At 42.0% G+C, this 16,377-nt stretch overlaps 1 protein-coding gene across 7 annotated transcripts in view; it reads right to left on the reverse strand.

The window, feature by feature from the left end:
* Window positions 1–16,377, reverse strand: part of TLN2 (talin 2) — a 402,173-nt gene that overhangs the window by 152,751 nt on the left and 233,045 nt on the right. For all 7 annotated transcript variants that reach the window (XM_084886348.1, XM_084886349.1, XM_084886343.1 and 4 more), the window contains 6 exons: window positions 16,103–16,232; window positions 14,547–14,699; window positions 12,426–12,568; window positions 10,627–10,754; window positions 1,698–1,761; window positions 543–647 (listed from right to left, as the gene is read on the reverse strand). In XM_084886348.1, coding sequence (XP_084742474.1) covers window positions 543–647; window positions 1,698–1,761; window positions 10,627–10,754; window positions 12,426–12,568; window positions 14,547–14,699; window positions 16,103–16,232 — 723 coding nt within the window. The remainder of the gene's footprint in view (window positions 1–542; window positions 648–1,697; window positions 1,762–10,626; window positions 10,755–12,425; window positions 12,569–14,546; window positions 14,700–16,102; window positions 16,233–16,377) is intronic.

A 16,377-nucleotide genomic window follows, 5' to 3' on the forward strand; every position in this document is an offset into this window, starting at 1 on the left:
AACGAGAGGGTTTATCAGTCAACTTAAGAACATACCTACCAAGGGCCTCGCCCTGAAATTCACAGGTTGAGTTTAAAAGAACCACCTCTTTCCTTCTGTTCGGAAGACAATTCTGATGAGGACAGGTCTAAAGGTCACAGGATTCCCAGACCCATCTGCAAATATACATCTTAAGTTCCTTACTGACCTCAGGAATTTGATTTGGTTTGCCGAGGTCAACAACCTTCACTTAGTCCAGGGCACTCTTGACAGTCTTAAACGAAACATTCTCTGGGGAATGTCATAATGAGTTCAAGTAAACACACCCCTGCAATGACAGTGAGCCAAGCCCAGACACAGCTGCGGGAGGACCGTGGGCAGCTAGGCTCACTCAGCAGCCTCATAGATCATCCACTTCGTGTCTCTCCCAACAGCAAAATTCAGGTCATTATTGCCCAGATACTACCTCTGTAAATGCAAACCAACCTTAACAGCAAACACTTTAACAAAAGAAAAAGGTGTGACAAGAGCAAACCCTCTCTCCACCACCCTGCCCAACTCACCTTTACCAGGAAAAAGGACACACCATATGTCCGGAGGGAGCGGGCGAGTTTGACGTACTTGACTTTGGCTTCTATTTCAGTCATCTCTCCACAGTTCTTGTGCTCCTGCGGAAGTGATAGTAGCAGGGACCAGTTAGTGCAGCGCCACCAAGAGGTAGACTTGGTGAGAGGTAGTTATTAAATGTGGTGCATAGAGTGTGGCTATGACTGACCAATAAGCAACATGTGTGTAGTAGACCCCTTCACAACACATGTTCCTACTCACCAAGAGTGAGAGTACACAGAAAATGCTAATGCAGTGCTTCTGAACTAGAATTTGAGCCCAAACCCCTACAGATTTCATAACCATATGCACCAATGCGCGCATGTGCAACATGGCAGGAACAAGCTCCATAACTGTAATCCAATTTTCAAACAACTCCATGTATCAAAAGGTTCAGAACCAACACTTGAAATGAGAGCCAGAAAAATGTTCTTGTCCAGGGAAGGTAGCATTCTAACCTCCATCTACAACATACAGTTTTCCAGAGAGCAGGTTATACAAATGTGTATACATCATCACTCTGGGAAATAATACTTGGTGTAAAAAAAAAAAAAAAAAAAAAAAAAAAAAAATTTATACACATGAAATTTACATTTCAACTTATATTTACACTTCAACATCAAAGAAGATTTTGATGTTTTAGATTTATTTAGAGTGATTGTTTCATGGCAAAGTTGACAATAGAGCTTTTCTTCCTGGTTGCCTAGAATAAACAACTCTCTTTTAGAATAAACCTGAATTTTAAAAAGGTACCACTTCCCAAATTCCAGCTTTAAAAATCAACCTCTGGACAAAGAAGCAACTTGTAGCTTCTTCCTCGGTGCATTTTAAATGGCAAATCCCCTTGTTTGAAAGCTACCAAGATAATACCTTGGAAATTAAATGTATGCACATGTTTTGGGCTACATAACCTTTAGCAAGAAGGTAGGGATTAAGATAATAAATCTGCCAGACATAGAACTGTCAGTTCCTTTACTCTTGAGATACTCCATCATTTAGCATATAAGCTGAGTACATGTGTGGGAAACAAAACTATCATGTGTGGCGGCCCCTCTCATACTAATACATGAGGGTAGGGAGTGAGAAGAATGATAAATTCACATTCCCAGTACCTGAAATATTCTCTTTTCAGCTCCTCTCTGCTTGATGTATTCTTTGGGCAGGAATTCCTTTAGACTGAGAGAGAGGAAGAAAAAAAAGTACAACGTTTATGCTCTGTGATGAGAAGGAAAGTCTTTTCATAAAACTCACAGTTAAGTCACTAACTTTCCCAGTATTTTCTAGTTATAATTAATAGCAAACTGCCACATCCCACAGTGCACTTAATAGAACACAAATATAAAACCAGAATGATAAACAGGGTGAAGTTAACAAAGGTAAATGAGGAAGAGTTTCTAGGATATAACTAGAGGCCCGATGTACGCAATTCATGCAAGAGTAGGCCTTCCTTCCCCCGGCTTCCCTCTGGCACCGGGGACCCGGGCTTCCCTCGCAGCTGCAGCTTCGTCCAGAAGGTCATCTGGAAAGATGTCCGGTCTAATTAGCATATTGCCTTTTTATTATCATAGATAGCAAAGGTCACAAGAGTGTACAGTATGCTATTCTGTAAGGCAGGGAGGACAGGATGTATTTTTCATTTTATATTGTTAATATGTATTTTAAAAATAATAGAAATATATGCCCAGTACTAATAAAAATGATTCTCTGTAGGAAGAAGGGAAAAACAGGGAGAGGGGAACAAGGATAAAAAAATAAACCTCTAGAAATATTCCTATAGTATAATTGTTGGTTTTTTGGTGTTTTTTTCTTCTTCATTTTAGAACCACATAAAATTGCAAAGAGGGGTAAAAAGCAACCTAAAAATCTAGAACAAACTGAAACAAATCAACTTAACAGTATATCAAGTTGACAGCATAACTACAGAGAAAAATGATTTCAGGTAACACTGAAAACAGTCTTTTCACTATGCATCCCTGGTGAGATATACTTCAGGATGAAACGACCACAGTGACTTGTCAAACACTGACACCATTATTTTACAGCACCCTCCCCCTTCTCTATATATGCACACTCTATAAAATTAGGATATTATATAACATGTTGCATATAATTAAGATAAAATGAGTAATTGCGTTAGTTGTTAGTATCCTAGATTTTTAGCATAAAAGAGATAAAAATATAAAGCCAAAAAAAAAAAAAGGTCAATGAAAAACCCTGCATTCTTTCCTTTGGATTGGGAATCATGACTGGCATATTGGATTCATTTTCTTTTTCTGAAAAAAAAAAACACAAAACCCACACATTTATTTTCTAGTTGTGTCCTCTTAGGAGGCTAAGGGCAAGGACAACCTGCTGGTCATAAACACCCCAGCACCTTGGCTAGGTGGCCTACAAATCCCACTCCCCACTTAAAGAAACCAGAGATCCTCTGAGAAATGGCTGCTTCTAGCTCGAGGCCAGGGAATGTATGAAATGATCCTGGAGAGGGTCAGGGCAGTGGTGGTGCAGCAGGTCCAGCTCAGCAGTTTTCATGACCAAACCTGAGTTCGGAAGGCTCCTAAGCATCTGGGACTTCCACACACACGAAATCTGCCAGCCTTCGCTGAGAAAACGGGTTAGATTGTCAAACCTGATTGGAAATTTTCCTCCTAATTAAGCAAGCTCAGGACATGTGAAGCCCCTCCCACTGCCTCCTTAGCATCCCCACCTTAACAGGGCAGCTGTCGGGGAGGCATTTCTTTAGACCTTACTCCTCCTCTAAACCCTACTGCCAGCCTTTGAGCATCACCTTTTCTGAGTGCAATAATAACAGAGGGTCCGCTCCACGAAGGTGGCAGACCAGTCAGCGCTCCTCTGACTCTCTAAGATGCCTGGATGTTGAAGTAAATGGACTACTCTCATGAGCCCCGACTTCTGCTCTGGTCAAATCCGCTGTATCTGTTGTCCAATCTTGCTGCTGCTGTGTAGTGTATGATTATGTAAAAACACAGCATAGCCCATAAGCTGCTAAAATAGTACAAAAAGAGAGCTAATGAATGCTTCTTATAGTAAATATTTTCAAAAGTTATAAAATTAAATATAGGTGAGGTAACTATAAAATCATGAAAACATTGTCTTCATTTTGTTTCACAAATGTATATATATTTTTTTACTTTTCTTAATCCTCACTGGACGACATACGAGAGAGAGAGAGAGAGAGAGAGAGAGAGAGAGAGAGAGAGAGAGAGAGAAGGAGAAAGAAGAGAAAAGAAAAGAAGAGAAAAGAAGAGAAGAGAAAACATTGATCAATTGCCTTCTGCATGCACCCAAACCAGAGATTGCATATTCATGAGAAACATTGATCAGCTTCCTCTTGCACACCCCCCACTGGGGATGTGCCCACAACCAAGGTACGTAACCTTGACTGAAATCGAACCTGGGACCTTTCAGTCTGCAGGCTGACGATCTAGCCACTGAGCAAAACCGGTTAGGGCTCTCTCTCTCTCTTTTTAAAGATTTAGAGATTAAAAATTTAGCTCAAGTCCCATACCAACCTTCTTTCTCCCCCAATGGGAGTCACTTTCCTAGTTTCCCTGCATATTTTATGTTCCAACATCTCCTTGTATCTATAAACAATATCCTCTGTTTCTGTTTGTATTTTTAGACTCATCAGAGTCGTATTCTAGAATATGACTTGTTTCTTCTGTAAAGTACTTTGGTGTTTTCATACATTTAAACATGTGCCCACCTGCTGGGTGATAAACTCTATCCTTATTGATTTTGCATTCTGGATCACTTATGAGGTTATTTTCCCATATTTTTATAAGTCAGTTGAATTTCCTCTTCTCTAAGGTACCTAATGCTATCCCTGGGTGATATTTTGCTTAGATGATTTTTTCCCCTTTTAATATAATTTTCTGGATATTAACTTGTTCTTTGTAATGTACTTTGCAAATATGCTAATTCCTTCTTCCAGTCTGGAGCTTCACTCTTAATTTCTAATATTTTAATTTTAACAAAGGTAGGTTTATCAACCCTTTGTACTCCCATACCACTTTATATCAATAAGTGTTTTCATCACTATAGCTTTGTAAGAAATTGTGATAGCTGTGTGAGTCCTCCATGTATCTTCAATCAGTGTTGGTCATTCATGAGCCTTGACTAGTCATATGAAGTTTTTAATAGTTGTATTGAGATATCCATATTATCTAAAATAACCTGGGCCTAGTTTTTGTTTTGTTTTGTTTTTACTGCTATATTTTAACTGATGAGGCAATTTCAAGATTATAGATCTATCCGGACTTTCTAGTTATCGATTTTGTCTAGTTTTTAAATTTTTTTGGCTTCAACTTTTCATTTTATTCTTTTATACTGTTTTAAAGATCTGCCCAGTTTTTATTACTAATAATGTTTATTTTTGCTTTTTTCTTATTTTGTTGCTCTTGACCAACCTTACCAGATTTTCACATATTTTGTTAATTTATTCTAAGCAGCAACTTTTTTGTTGATTCTGTGATTTGTACTTCGTTACTTTCTCTTGACGAAAACATTTCCTTTCGTTCAGTCTTATTCTACTTATCACTCCTGTGTTCAATTATTCCTATAAAATTGTGTGTCAAAAATTATCCTTGTCATATTGTCTATTTTTCTTTCATGTACTTTAAGTTAATGTTAGGTACATGCAGGTTTATTATTAACATACTACCCTGGTGAATTAGTCCTTCTATCTTTATTTACTTTATTTAAAAATGTATACTTTTATTGATTTTTAGAAAGAGAGGAGGAAAAAAAAAAAAGAGAAACATCAATGTAAGAATGGAACATCAATCGGCTGCAAACTGGGCATGTGTTTCATACTATGTTTATTTCACATGTTTATTTGCCAAACAGACTGCAGTATCAAAGGCAGCAAAGAATTATTATGTATCTCCTTCTATCTTCCCTATGCCTGGCACATACCACAGTGAAGTCCTCCATGAGTTGAAGACCACCACATAGCATGCTTGCTGAAAGCACAGAAGAACATGAAATATATTATACATGTGACTATTGGGGGGGGGGGGGTGTTTATACTTCATGCTTCCACAGACTGTCCTGTTCTGGGACCCTGCAAATGACTGAAGAAAACTGTCAAGGAGATACAGCACATCAGACTGGATCTGGGAGAGCGGCTGTTTCGTGGCTTCCAACTCTCACTGGTTCTGTGCCTTGCTTCTGTCTCCCTGTACCTATTTTCTCCATCTCTAGAACCTACAGGGGACATTAAATAATCCTTAAATCCATGAAAACTGAAAATCTTTCGGTCTCTGATTTTCATTATTCTTAATAAACACTTTCACCAAGGTGGTATTGAGTCCAGAAATAATTAAAGGGCCTGAAAAAAGGTACGAAAGGATCTCATACAGCTCCTCTATATTCCAGGTTTCAATCTTTCCATGCTCTTCCTTTGTTCCTCCAGCCCCAGGGGTGCTAACTGCTTCCTGTAGTTGCAGACTCCTCAATGCCTTAGAGCCCTCTTCTTTCCTGTTTAATTACTGGTTATCAGCTTTGTACCAGGTTAACAATTTCTTTTTCCATTCAATTTTCTCCGTTTAAATAACTAGTATGGTTTCTGTTTCCTGCCTAGATGCTAATTGAAAAAGGATAATAACATCTACTTCATGGAGTTGTGGGGGGAAAAGGAGTCCATAGTATGCTGTTGACTTTGAGCAAAAATATTAAACAAATTTTCAAAAATTAAAAGAAATGTATTCGTGGAATGTACCTCATCCGGTCAGTCTGTAGGAGAAATCTTGGCCTGGCTATGTCTTCAACCTGGCTCTGTGACAAGTCCAACCTTCTCACTATTTTTCTGCTTTAAACTTTGAATTGTTCAAGCAGATGGGATATAGGAAAGCAAATGGAGGGAAAAAATCTAAAGCCTGACCAACATGGCCTCGCCAGTCACCGGGGACAACTCAGGCACATGGTCCGGAAAGAGGTCCCGACTATCCAGCACAGAGTCAGAGAAATGTGGTTTCCCGGTTTTGTTTTAATTACAAGGAGACGAACATCCTCGGGAAGTTCCACCTGCACAGTAAGCACAATAATGTACACAATTAAATATCTACACTGGGTGAGAATGCCTCATTACCCAGACTAGATTTGGTCTAATTAAAAAGTAAATCAAATTCATAAGGGAAAATAATTGCCACCAGGCATAATAAGCTTGTTTTAATTTGGAATCTTAGTAAGAAGACATATTCCACTAGAGGCACGAGCTTCATACAATAAACTCAGAAGTAAGAAAACTGACTATATACAATCGCTTATCTTTGACTACCTTCATTCAGAGTATTACGAGAAAGGACGTCTTTAATGGAGTGTCAGAATGCTGCGTTCGATGTGCCCATAAATCGCAGGGAGACACTGCGAGAACAAACCGATGCTCCGGTCGTGCTTGTCATCACCACACAAATAGCGACACAAAAAGTTGGCATAACCAGTTAACACTCAGGAAAAAACCACGGGACCTTGGAATCACATTTTAAAGTACTTTCCTAATTTTGCTGCATAGTGGGAGACCAGTGACAGGGACAACTTTGAAAGTAGGATTCCCTTTGTAAATGATAGGGCCTACTGCAAGTAGTCAGAAGGCACTTGTAGAAAAGAATTCTATGTAGCTAAACAGGCCACTTCTCCTCTGTGACTCTTCTGCCACATACATCACATAAAATACATTGCTTTCTGAATTCATGGGGTCAGGGGCAGGGCTGGAAATTAGTCGTCCCAAAACTCCCGAGAAAAGGCATTAATGAAATGAAAGAGGTGGCGTCACCATTTTAGGCACCCAATGAACGGCTTCATTTAGATCACCTTCTCATCAGAGCCACACAGGCTTCCAGTTAAGGAAGTCTGAAAATGGGCAAACATCTTATTTAAAAATTTTATCTCAGACATCTCGCATAGCGAATCTTCACCAATACATCTCATAGGGCAAGAGAAACAAAGGAAAAGGTCAACAAAGGGGACAAAATCAAACTGAAAAGCTTTTGCACAGCAAAAGAAACCATCATCACAATTAAAAGGGAACCTATTGTATGAGAGAACATATTTGGCAATGATACATCTGATAAGGGGTTAATTACAAAGATATATAAAGTACTCATACAATTTGACAAAAGGAAACAAAACAATCCAATTAAAAAATGGGCAAAGGACCTGCATAGACAGTTCTCCAAAGAGGACATAGAGATGGCCAATAGACATAAGAAAAAATGCTCAATGCCACTAATAAGAATGGCTATCATCAACAAATCAACAAACGACAAGAGTTGGTGAGGATGTGGGGAAAAGGGGAACCCTTAGTACACTGTTGGTGGGAATGCAGACCAGTGCAACCTGTGTGGGAAACAGTATGGAGTTTCCTCAAAAACTTGAAAATGGAATTGCCATTTGATCCAGCAATCCCACTTCTGATTGGTGAATTCCAAAACACCAATCAGGAAGAATATATGCACTCCTATGTTCATAGCAGGATTGTTTATAATAGCTAAGATCTGGAAACAGTCCAAGTACCCATCCATCAGATTACGGAATATAAAAGCTGTGGTACATTTACAAAATGGATTACTATGCAGTGTGAAAAGGAAGGATCTCTTGCCCTGTGCAACACCATCAATGGACCTGAACATTATTATGCTAAGTGAAATAAGCCAGAGAAAGACAAATATCACATGATCTCACTTATATGTGGAATCTAATGAATAAAATAAACTGATGAACAAAATAGGTCCAGAGGCATGGATGCATGCAACATACTCACAGATCTCAGAGGGGATGGAGGTTGCAGGAAAGACTCAAAGAAATTAACCAAAAAACTTGCATAGCACTTGGACACAGACAATAATGGGGTGGGGTAGGGGCTGGGTGAAGGGGATATCTGTAATACTGTCAACAATAAATAATAAATTTAAAAATAAATAGACATACAGAAAAATAATCATTTTGGCTGATAAATCTTTTCTCCATTGTCTCCTGTTCTTCATCAGTCACTCAAAGAAACAGAAACAAAAGATGTTGTTTCCTCCAGAGCCTAATGAGTTCTTGGTGTTGATCCATTTCTGTGGCCACAATCCACATGTACCTGAGGAGCCAGGTGTGAGGCGAGAATGTGGGAATATGAAACTTCTGAAAGATGGTGTGCACGTGGTCTTTCGTAAGGCGTCTGGGTGTCAGAACAGAGAGAAAGGCAAGCTTCCCTCGGCTGCTGCAGGAAGGAAGCCAGACCGACTAGGTACAAAGGGCCCTGAGGAACACTTGGCCATATGACGCCTTTAGTGAATGCAGAATAGAAGAAGTGACAGGACCTGCTCAAAGTCATTCTCAAGGTCACCATACAACAAAATCACTTGGGAAAAGCTCCTTGAGACCTGTTAACCCCAGGGAAGAGTTGTTTAGACCAAATAGCATGTTGGCCGGGCACTGTCTGCCACCAGGAGAAAAGTCTTATTTTTTTATGATGTACATAGGGCATATGCTGAACCCCATCACTTTCCCACCAAGGCGAAAGTGGGGTCAAGGTCAAATAAGCATTTATGTTATCCTCTCAGCTCGTTACACTTGGACACAGTACAATGGATGACCTGCTCAGCACATCCCATGAAGGCACATCTGCAGGAAATCTGACCCTGCTCCCCATCGCCCTGCCCCCATCAGCAAAGGGTCAGGTCCCCACTTCCAGAGTCTACAAGTTGCATTTTAGGTAACCTGGTGATATTGATCCCTCTCGGAAGGGATTTCTTTTTGGTTTAGACAAATGTTTCATCTGTACTAGGAGTAAGCAGAAGAGAAACGGAAAAGGCACGAGGGTGGTGAAGGAAAGGAACTTTACCAGAGGAAGACACATAAAAAGCCCTTGAAGAAGTCTGGATCAAAACAGGGGAGAAGGTCACATCAGAAACACAGAGGCCAATGTGAGGCTGGGCCTGTCCTCCTGAGTATTTCTAGAAAACCAACCCTAATGCCCGGGGTCTATGGGACCAGGATGAATCTGTGGGGTTAGCTTTTTCTTCAGTCTCCAAGCCAGAAAAAAACACCCCATCGTTTTATAAAAGAGCACCTGGTGGGTGAAAAGAATGGAGAAGTCTTTCACATCATCCTTTCAGAGCAACGAAGAATTCGCAAGATTGTGATAATAAAGAATGTGAAGAAGCTCTGTCTGTCATTTATGCTCTGTGTTCTCATGCAGGAATCTTAACAAAAAAGGTAACAATGACAAAATTGGGACCTTCATGAAGAAGGAATCCTCTAATGGGCAGAGGTTTCAGAAGATGGAGGAAGTGAGTTACTGAACTCAGAGGAATGCTAGGACAGGCCAGATCATATAGCTCGGTGGGGGGCTCCATATTCTTTGGTCTAGAGTAGGGGTGTCGAACTCAATCAGAGAAGGGGCCAAAATCTAAAATCCAGCCTAAATCGCGGGCCGAATGGTTTACTGAACAGTCATAAACTGACAATGTCATAAACTGACAGCGGAGTGCAGTGATGACAGCGCGGTGCGGGCCACATTGCAAGGCCTGGCGGGCTGGATTTGGCCCGCGGGCCTTGTGTTTGACACATGTGGTCTAGAGCCATGGTTGGCAAACTGCGGCTTGCAAGCCACATGCGGCTCTTTGGCCCTTTGAGTGTGGCTCTTCCACAAAATACCACGCCTGGGTAAGTCTATTTTGAAGAGGTGGTGCCAAAAGAAGTTTAAGTTTTAAAAATTTGGCTCTCAAAAGAAATTTAATAGTTGTACTGCTGATATTTGGTTTTATTGACTAATGAGTTTGCCGACCACTAGTCTGGAGGAACTCACAGCTGCCTGAACTGGGAGCAGATAACCGTCAGTCATCCCAGCACTCAATCTCCAGGCCACCCGCTTTCCCCAAGGTCGACAAATTTGATCACACCCTCGACTGAGTAAAATCCAACAACCTCACAAATGACTGAAACCACAGCATGTATTTTACGGAGCTACCTCAAGAAGAAGCAATGAAAAGAAAAAGAGGGGAGGAAAAAGAAAACCAAAAGATCATTTACTCTAGGAATCCCGGCTTGTGTTTATGCTCCACGTGAGGTCCAAATTGTATCTGGGCTTGAAATCCACCAAACTCACAGGCTTTCTCGAAGGAGACGGGGTGGGAGCCGTTCAGGATATCATCCCGAGCCTGCAAGACAAGAGGAGGCAAAAAGCATCAGGAGCTTGGGGGAGCGACACATCCCATCTGGTGACACGTTCCTGCTCTTGACTGACACCTTCCTGCACCTGAACGCACCCACTCTGTGCAGCAAGGGGAAATGTGCCAGCCGACCCACGGCGATGCCTCCGGGACACTGGTGATTGTAGCACAGCAGGAGGAAGGCAATAAGAAAACAAGTCTTTGCCCGAAATTACCTGCAGTTGGGCAGCCTCAGCAGTGCCCCATATATTAAAACTGAAGCTTGAATATATTCTAGGAAGGCAGAAGTGGGTCATGAACAATAGAAGCAAACAGAAATCCTTGTGAAATGACCCCATCCATAAGGCGGGGGGGGGGGGGGGGGGGGCGGGGGAATACAATAGACTTTCATAGCCCTAAATCAAAGTGAACAGAATTACCCAGAGGTAAAAATCAACCCAAATCCCACTCCAAGATAGAAAAGGAGGAATGAGGAAAGAGACACTCAGACACAGGGATTCAGTGCTGCAGATATTTAGGGGAAATGATAAGCAAAAGCACAGTCTTAGAATGAGGAACTCACTGTGTCTGAAGTTCTCTCTCTTCTTGACCCATCAATGCTGTTGCTATTTATTCCTTTTCTTTCTCTATTCCTTTCTTTCTTCCCTTCCTCTAGTTCCATGACCCCCAGACCATTCTCAGATGAACATGCTAAGCTATGGCTCTGAGTATCTTATTGCCCCACCTCCCTCCCTCCCCTCCTTCCAGCCACTTTCCTCCTAACTATCCCTCCATACCCTTCTTCCATTCATTAACTAAAGGGTCGGCAAACTTTGCCTGTAAAAAAAGTGAATGTATCAGATCAGGTGGGCCCTGCTGTCTCTGTTAGAACTACTGAATTCTTCCCCTGGAACACGAGAGCAGCCACAGACAACACACAAACAATAATGCATGAGGGAATTTACCAATGTGTAATGTTAACAAATGAGCTGTGTGCTAATAAAACTTTATTTACAAACAAACACAGGCGATGCTGTGGCTGCACTTTTTCTGTGGGCACATAAGTGGATAAACAAAAGGAGGAAAAAGGAAGGAGGAAAGGAAAGAATAAAAGAAGTGAGGCTGGGAGACAGATGGATGTTTTCCTTTAGCCAGAAGAAACCTTGGGGACGGTCTAGTGTGAAGCCCACATCTTACGCATTGGGAAACCGAAACTCTGACAAGTTCAAGGACTTGTCTGAGCTTAAACAATTAGTTAATAGTAAAGCAAAAAAGGTTATTGAGAGAATGTTGCTAAGTTAATGAGAAGTACTGATTTTCTGACCAATTTTTCTTGTATTCTAAGATGTCAGCTAAGCAAGCTTTAGTGCATTAGAAGTGGTGAGCCATCTAAGTGCCTTGAAGCCAGGCAGAGAGAGAGAGAGTACCGGCCACCAGGTCCCAGTCTGCGAGGCCACATGAAGGCCCTCTTCTGGATGGCCAGCAGCTCATGTCAACGCCAACCTGCACACATCCCAACACGTGTGAGGAACCCAGGAGCCATGCCACTGGAACGGCATAGCAAGCACATGATAGAAGCCAGAGCCAGCTCCCGTGAAGCCCCAGACCCAGCCCCAGACCCAGCCAGCGCCTTCCTGAACCTCACCAGCCTCTGTGTCTGAGCCTCGGGGGGACAGGTACCTGAACATAGAGCAGGTTCAGCTGCACCGGGTCTCTCGAGTCCACGTTCTGATCCGAGTAAAAGAACTTCCGTCTAAGCAGCAATGTTTCGTTTTCATCGACTCCTTGTTCTCTGAACGTCCGGCTGTGATCGAGCCAATTCACTGCAACACGGCAACACGGATCAAAGAGCTGTTTTATTTTTCCTCTTGGTTTAGGGGATTTGCCAAGGCAGCAGCATAATACAGACGCAGATTTCTATAATGCTGATATTCAGGCACAGTTACTTCTGACATTAGAACTGTGCATTTTAACTTTGCCAATAATTTCACATATGCCCGCATAGACCATATGACACAAGGGAAGGAAATGAGAGAACATTCCAAGCCATTCTGAAACTTAGTTAAAGCCCCATAATGAATTTTAACATGTCCCTTCCTCCTGGGGGTTAAAGGAAATCAGAAAATCAATGCTTTATGCCAAGACAACCCAGTTAGCACTTTCCTTTAAGTCAAAGTGGAGTCTTCAGTCTCATCAGGTGAAATAATTTATAAGCTTTGGGTATAAGAATGACCTCCTACCCTAAACAGAAAAGAGGAGGAAAATAATAGTAGTTGGAGAGGGTGACACTAAAGTAACAGGGGGTGGAAGAACACTGCCCATGGCCCAGCTTGAATCTCGCTCAGTCAGAAAACACACAGCTGATGTCAAGGTGCATAGGCACTGATCATTCCCCTGCTCTCCCCACAGCGCTCATTCCCACATTCCTCCTGGGGCTCCACACGTCCATTGTGAGTAAATATGTATTACAGGCCTCACGAGATTATAAGCAACCTTAGCACAGGGAATGTGTTGGGTTGACCTCATCTCTCATAGTACCTAGGAGAGTATCAAGCACATTATAAAAATCCTTGGGATCTGTCTACTACAGTCTCCCTGGGAAAGAAGTATGCAACTGGAAATCAAATAAGGTAGAAAAAAAAGAGAAAGGAGAAAGGGTCAGAGGAAATGCAAGTCCCACGGAGGATCAATAAATGTAAAGACAACGATGACATCTTCCCAATGCAGCAGCAGAAGAGCGAGAACAATGGGAGAGAGAGGTGGAGGATGTCTAAGCGGCCTGTCCATGGAGTCAGATCCCCTGGCGGGGGGAGGTGCACACAGCACAGACATTTTGGGGACACAGAAGGCACACAAATGGCTTTTCCAAATATTAACAGTGTGGCCATAGAAAATTATTTTCCTGCGACAAAATTACATTACCATTTGTAACCCCCAAGGAAATAATGTATCCGGGCAGTTGTCATCAGTGGCTGTTAATATCACCAAAAAGGAGACAACCAGATACAAGTTCCTGATGGAAGTACAGTGGGTCCTTGGATCACGTCATTTTGCTGTAACATGGATGAGATGCTGTAGGAACTGAAACCTTGTTTATATCAACTGCTTTGTGATAAAATTGGTTTCATTATACGTCATCTCACTGAATGTCGCAGAGCCTATTGGTGATGTTAATGAGGACTTAATGTACCCAGCGTCACATAAGAAGGAGACTGTGTTTTTAAAAAACACACATACACATGAATTTGATCCAGCCTGCAGGTCTCAGGAATTAAAGGGGATGGAAGAACATATTAAATGACACCATAGGTATGCATCCAACAGAATCCAGATTACACAAAACTCTATACAAGTAACAAGGTGGTGTCTTGCCCCTAAAAATTTGAAGAAGAAAAAATGTAAAAGACGTAGGGAAGGTCTTGACACTAAAAGAGGCAAGCAACGTGCCATTCAACATAATGTGGACCCCAGTTCCAACACTTTTGAAAAAAATTTTTTTAAAGACAATGGAGAAATGTAGACACGATTTGTCTATTTTTGATATTGAGAGATTACCTTTTTAGATGTGAGATGGCATGTTAGCCACTTTTTCTTAAGAGTCTCAATCCGTTAGAGACACAGACCAAAATATTTACAGATGAAATAAAAAACAGAAAGGAAACACACACACACACACACACACACACACACACACACACACACAGATGACCTCCCTGGGTCATACAGATGATGGGGTGGGGGTGGGGGGCGCGAGACGTGGCAAACCCATGTGCCTGCCTCACCTTCCACCCAGACACTTACAGTCGTCATCTGTGTGAAGCTTAGCCTTCAACTTCTCCATTTTCCTCTCGTCTCGTAACAGCGTCCTGTCTTTTTTTAGCGTACCCGTCCCTTCCTCTTTCTTTTCTTCGATTGTTTCTTGGATTAAAGAGTATTCTTCATAGTTTGTTATTCCTAAAAATATAAATTGGGTTATACGATCAGCGGTTACGCCACTATCTCCCTTTTCAGTGTGGGTCCTGTACTATCCAACGGGTCCCTGGTGGCAAAGGACAGAAAGAAGCTTTAGCCCACGAGAGGGCCGGGGACCACCCATGGAACACATATCAAATAACTCTGGCTAAATGAAGTATTTTCAGATCGTTAAGTTACACTCATAATGTCAAGTTCCATTCTCCTGTCTTGTTTTTAAGAAACAAGTAGAGATCAAGCAGGACAAGGCAAGACAATGTCAAACAAGAAGGGGCTGAAGGAACTGGGCTTCCTTTGAATCCAGAGGAAACAAAGACAGTCCAGGCTACTTTCTTCAAATATGTGTAGGGCTTCATGTAGAAAGGAAACAGACTTGTTTTCTGAGGAGACAAACAGAAGCTACGAGAAGAAAAGCTCTGTAACAACCAATCACATATAGGCTGTCCCCAGGAGTCTTGATAGATATACTAGAATGCCCAACAGTAGTGAGAGACTGAATCATATGACTTCAGAAACATTATTTTCTACTAGAGACCCAGTGCACGAATTTGTGCACCAGTGGGGTCCCTCAGCCTGGCCTGCAGGATCTGGCTAAAACTGGCTCTCCAACATCCCCTGAGGGGTCCCGGATTGTGAGAGGGTGCAGCCCAGGCTGAGGAACCCCACCGATGCATGATCAGGGCAGGGAGGGATGGGGGAGGTTGGCCAGACCCATCACGCTCAGTCCTGATCAGTGAGACACCAGCAGCAGGCTAACCTGCTGGTCAAGTGTCTGGCCCCTGTTGGTCAGTGCACATCATAGCAAGCAGTTGAGCAGCCTTAGCATATCATTAGCATATTACACTTTGATTGGTTGAATGGCTGGCTGGACAACAGAATACTTAGCATATTAGGCTGTTATTATATAGGATTTCAAAATTCCTTATCTTGTTTTTTAATGTTCTTATTGATTTCAGGGAGGAAGGGTAAGGGAGAGAGAGATAGAAACATCAATGATGACAAAGAATCACCAATTGGCTGCCTTCTGCATTTCCCCTACTTGGGATTGAGCCTGAAAACCGTGTGCCCTGTGACCTCCTGGTTCATAGGTCAATGCTCAACCACTGAGCCACAACAGCTGGGCAAAATTTCTTTTTTCTTTTTTCTTGAAAGGGAAATAAAAGCTCTCAATTTGTACTTAGTAAAGGGGTTCAAATGTTTACAGACCAGTTAATGAGTTTGCAAATCGAGAGAATAATTGGACTCTCTTGGGAATGGCAGATTTGGTGCGCTAGGACACACTCAAGATGGTCTCAGCAACAAATGAGGGTAAAAAGAAAAAGAAGAAGAGGAGGCACGTGATTCACACAAAACAAAGTGGGGAATCGAGGCAGGTGCACACTCACCTATCCTGCTGCAAATCGTCACCAGGAGTTCCCCGACCGTCTTGGAGTCATCCACCATCACCGTCTTCACAGCCCCATCCAGCATCCGGATTTTCTGAGGCCTCTGCTTCTTTTTATATTCCAAGATATCCTAGGACAAACCACACCAACAGGTCACACTGCATGACACTTACAGTCGTCATCTGTGTGAAGCTTAGCCTTCAACTTCTCCATTTTCCTCTCATCTCGTAACAGGAACAAGATAATAAACTTGGACACTTTCTTTAAAAAACGAA

The sequence above is a fragment of the Pipistrellus hanaki genome, assembly GCF_964339955.1.
Source record: "Pipistrellus hanaki genome assembly, chromosome: 1".
NCBI lineage: Eukaryota > Metazoa > Chordata > Mammalia > Chiroptera > Vespertilionidae > Pipistrellus > Pipistrellus hanaki.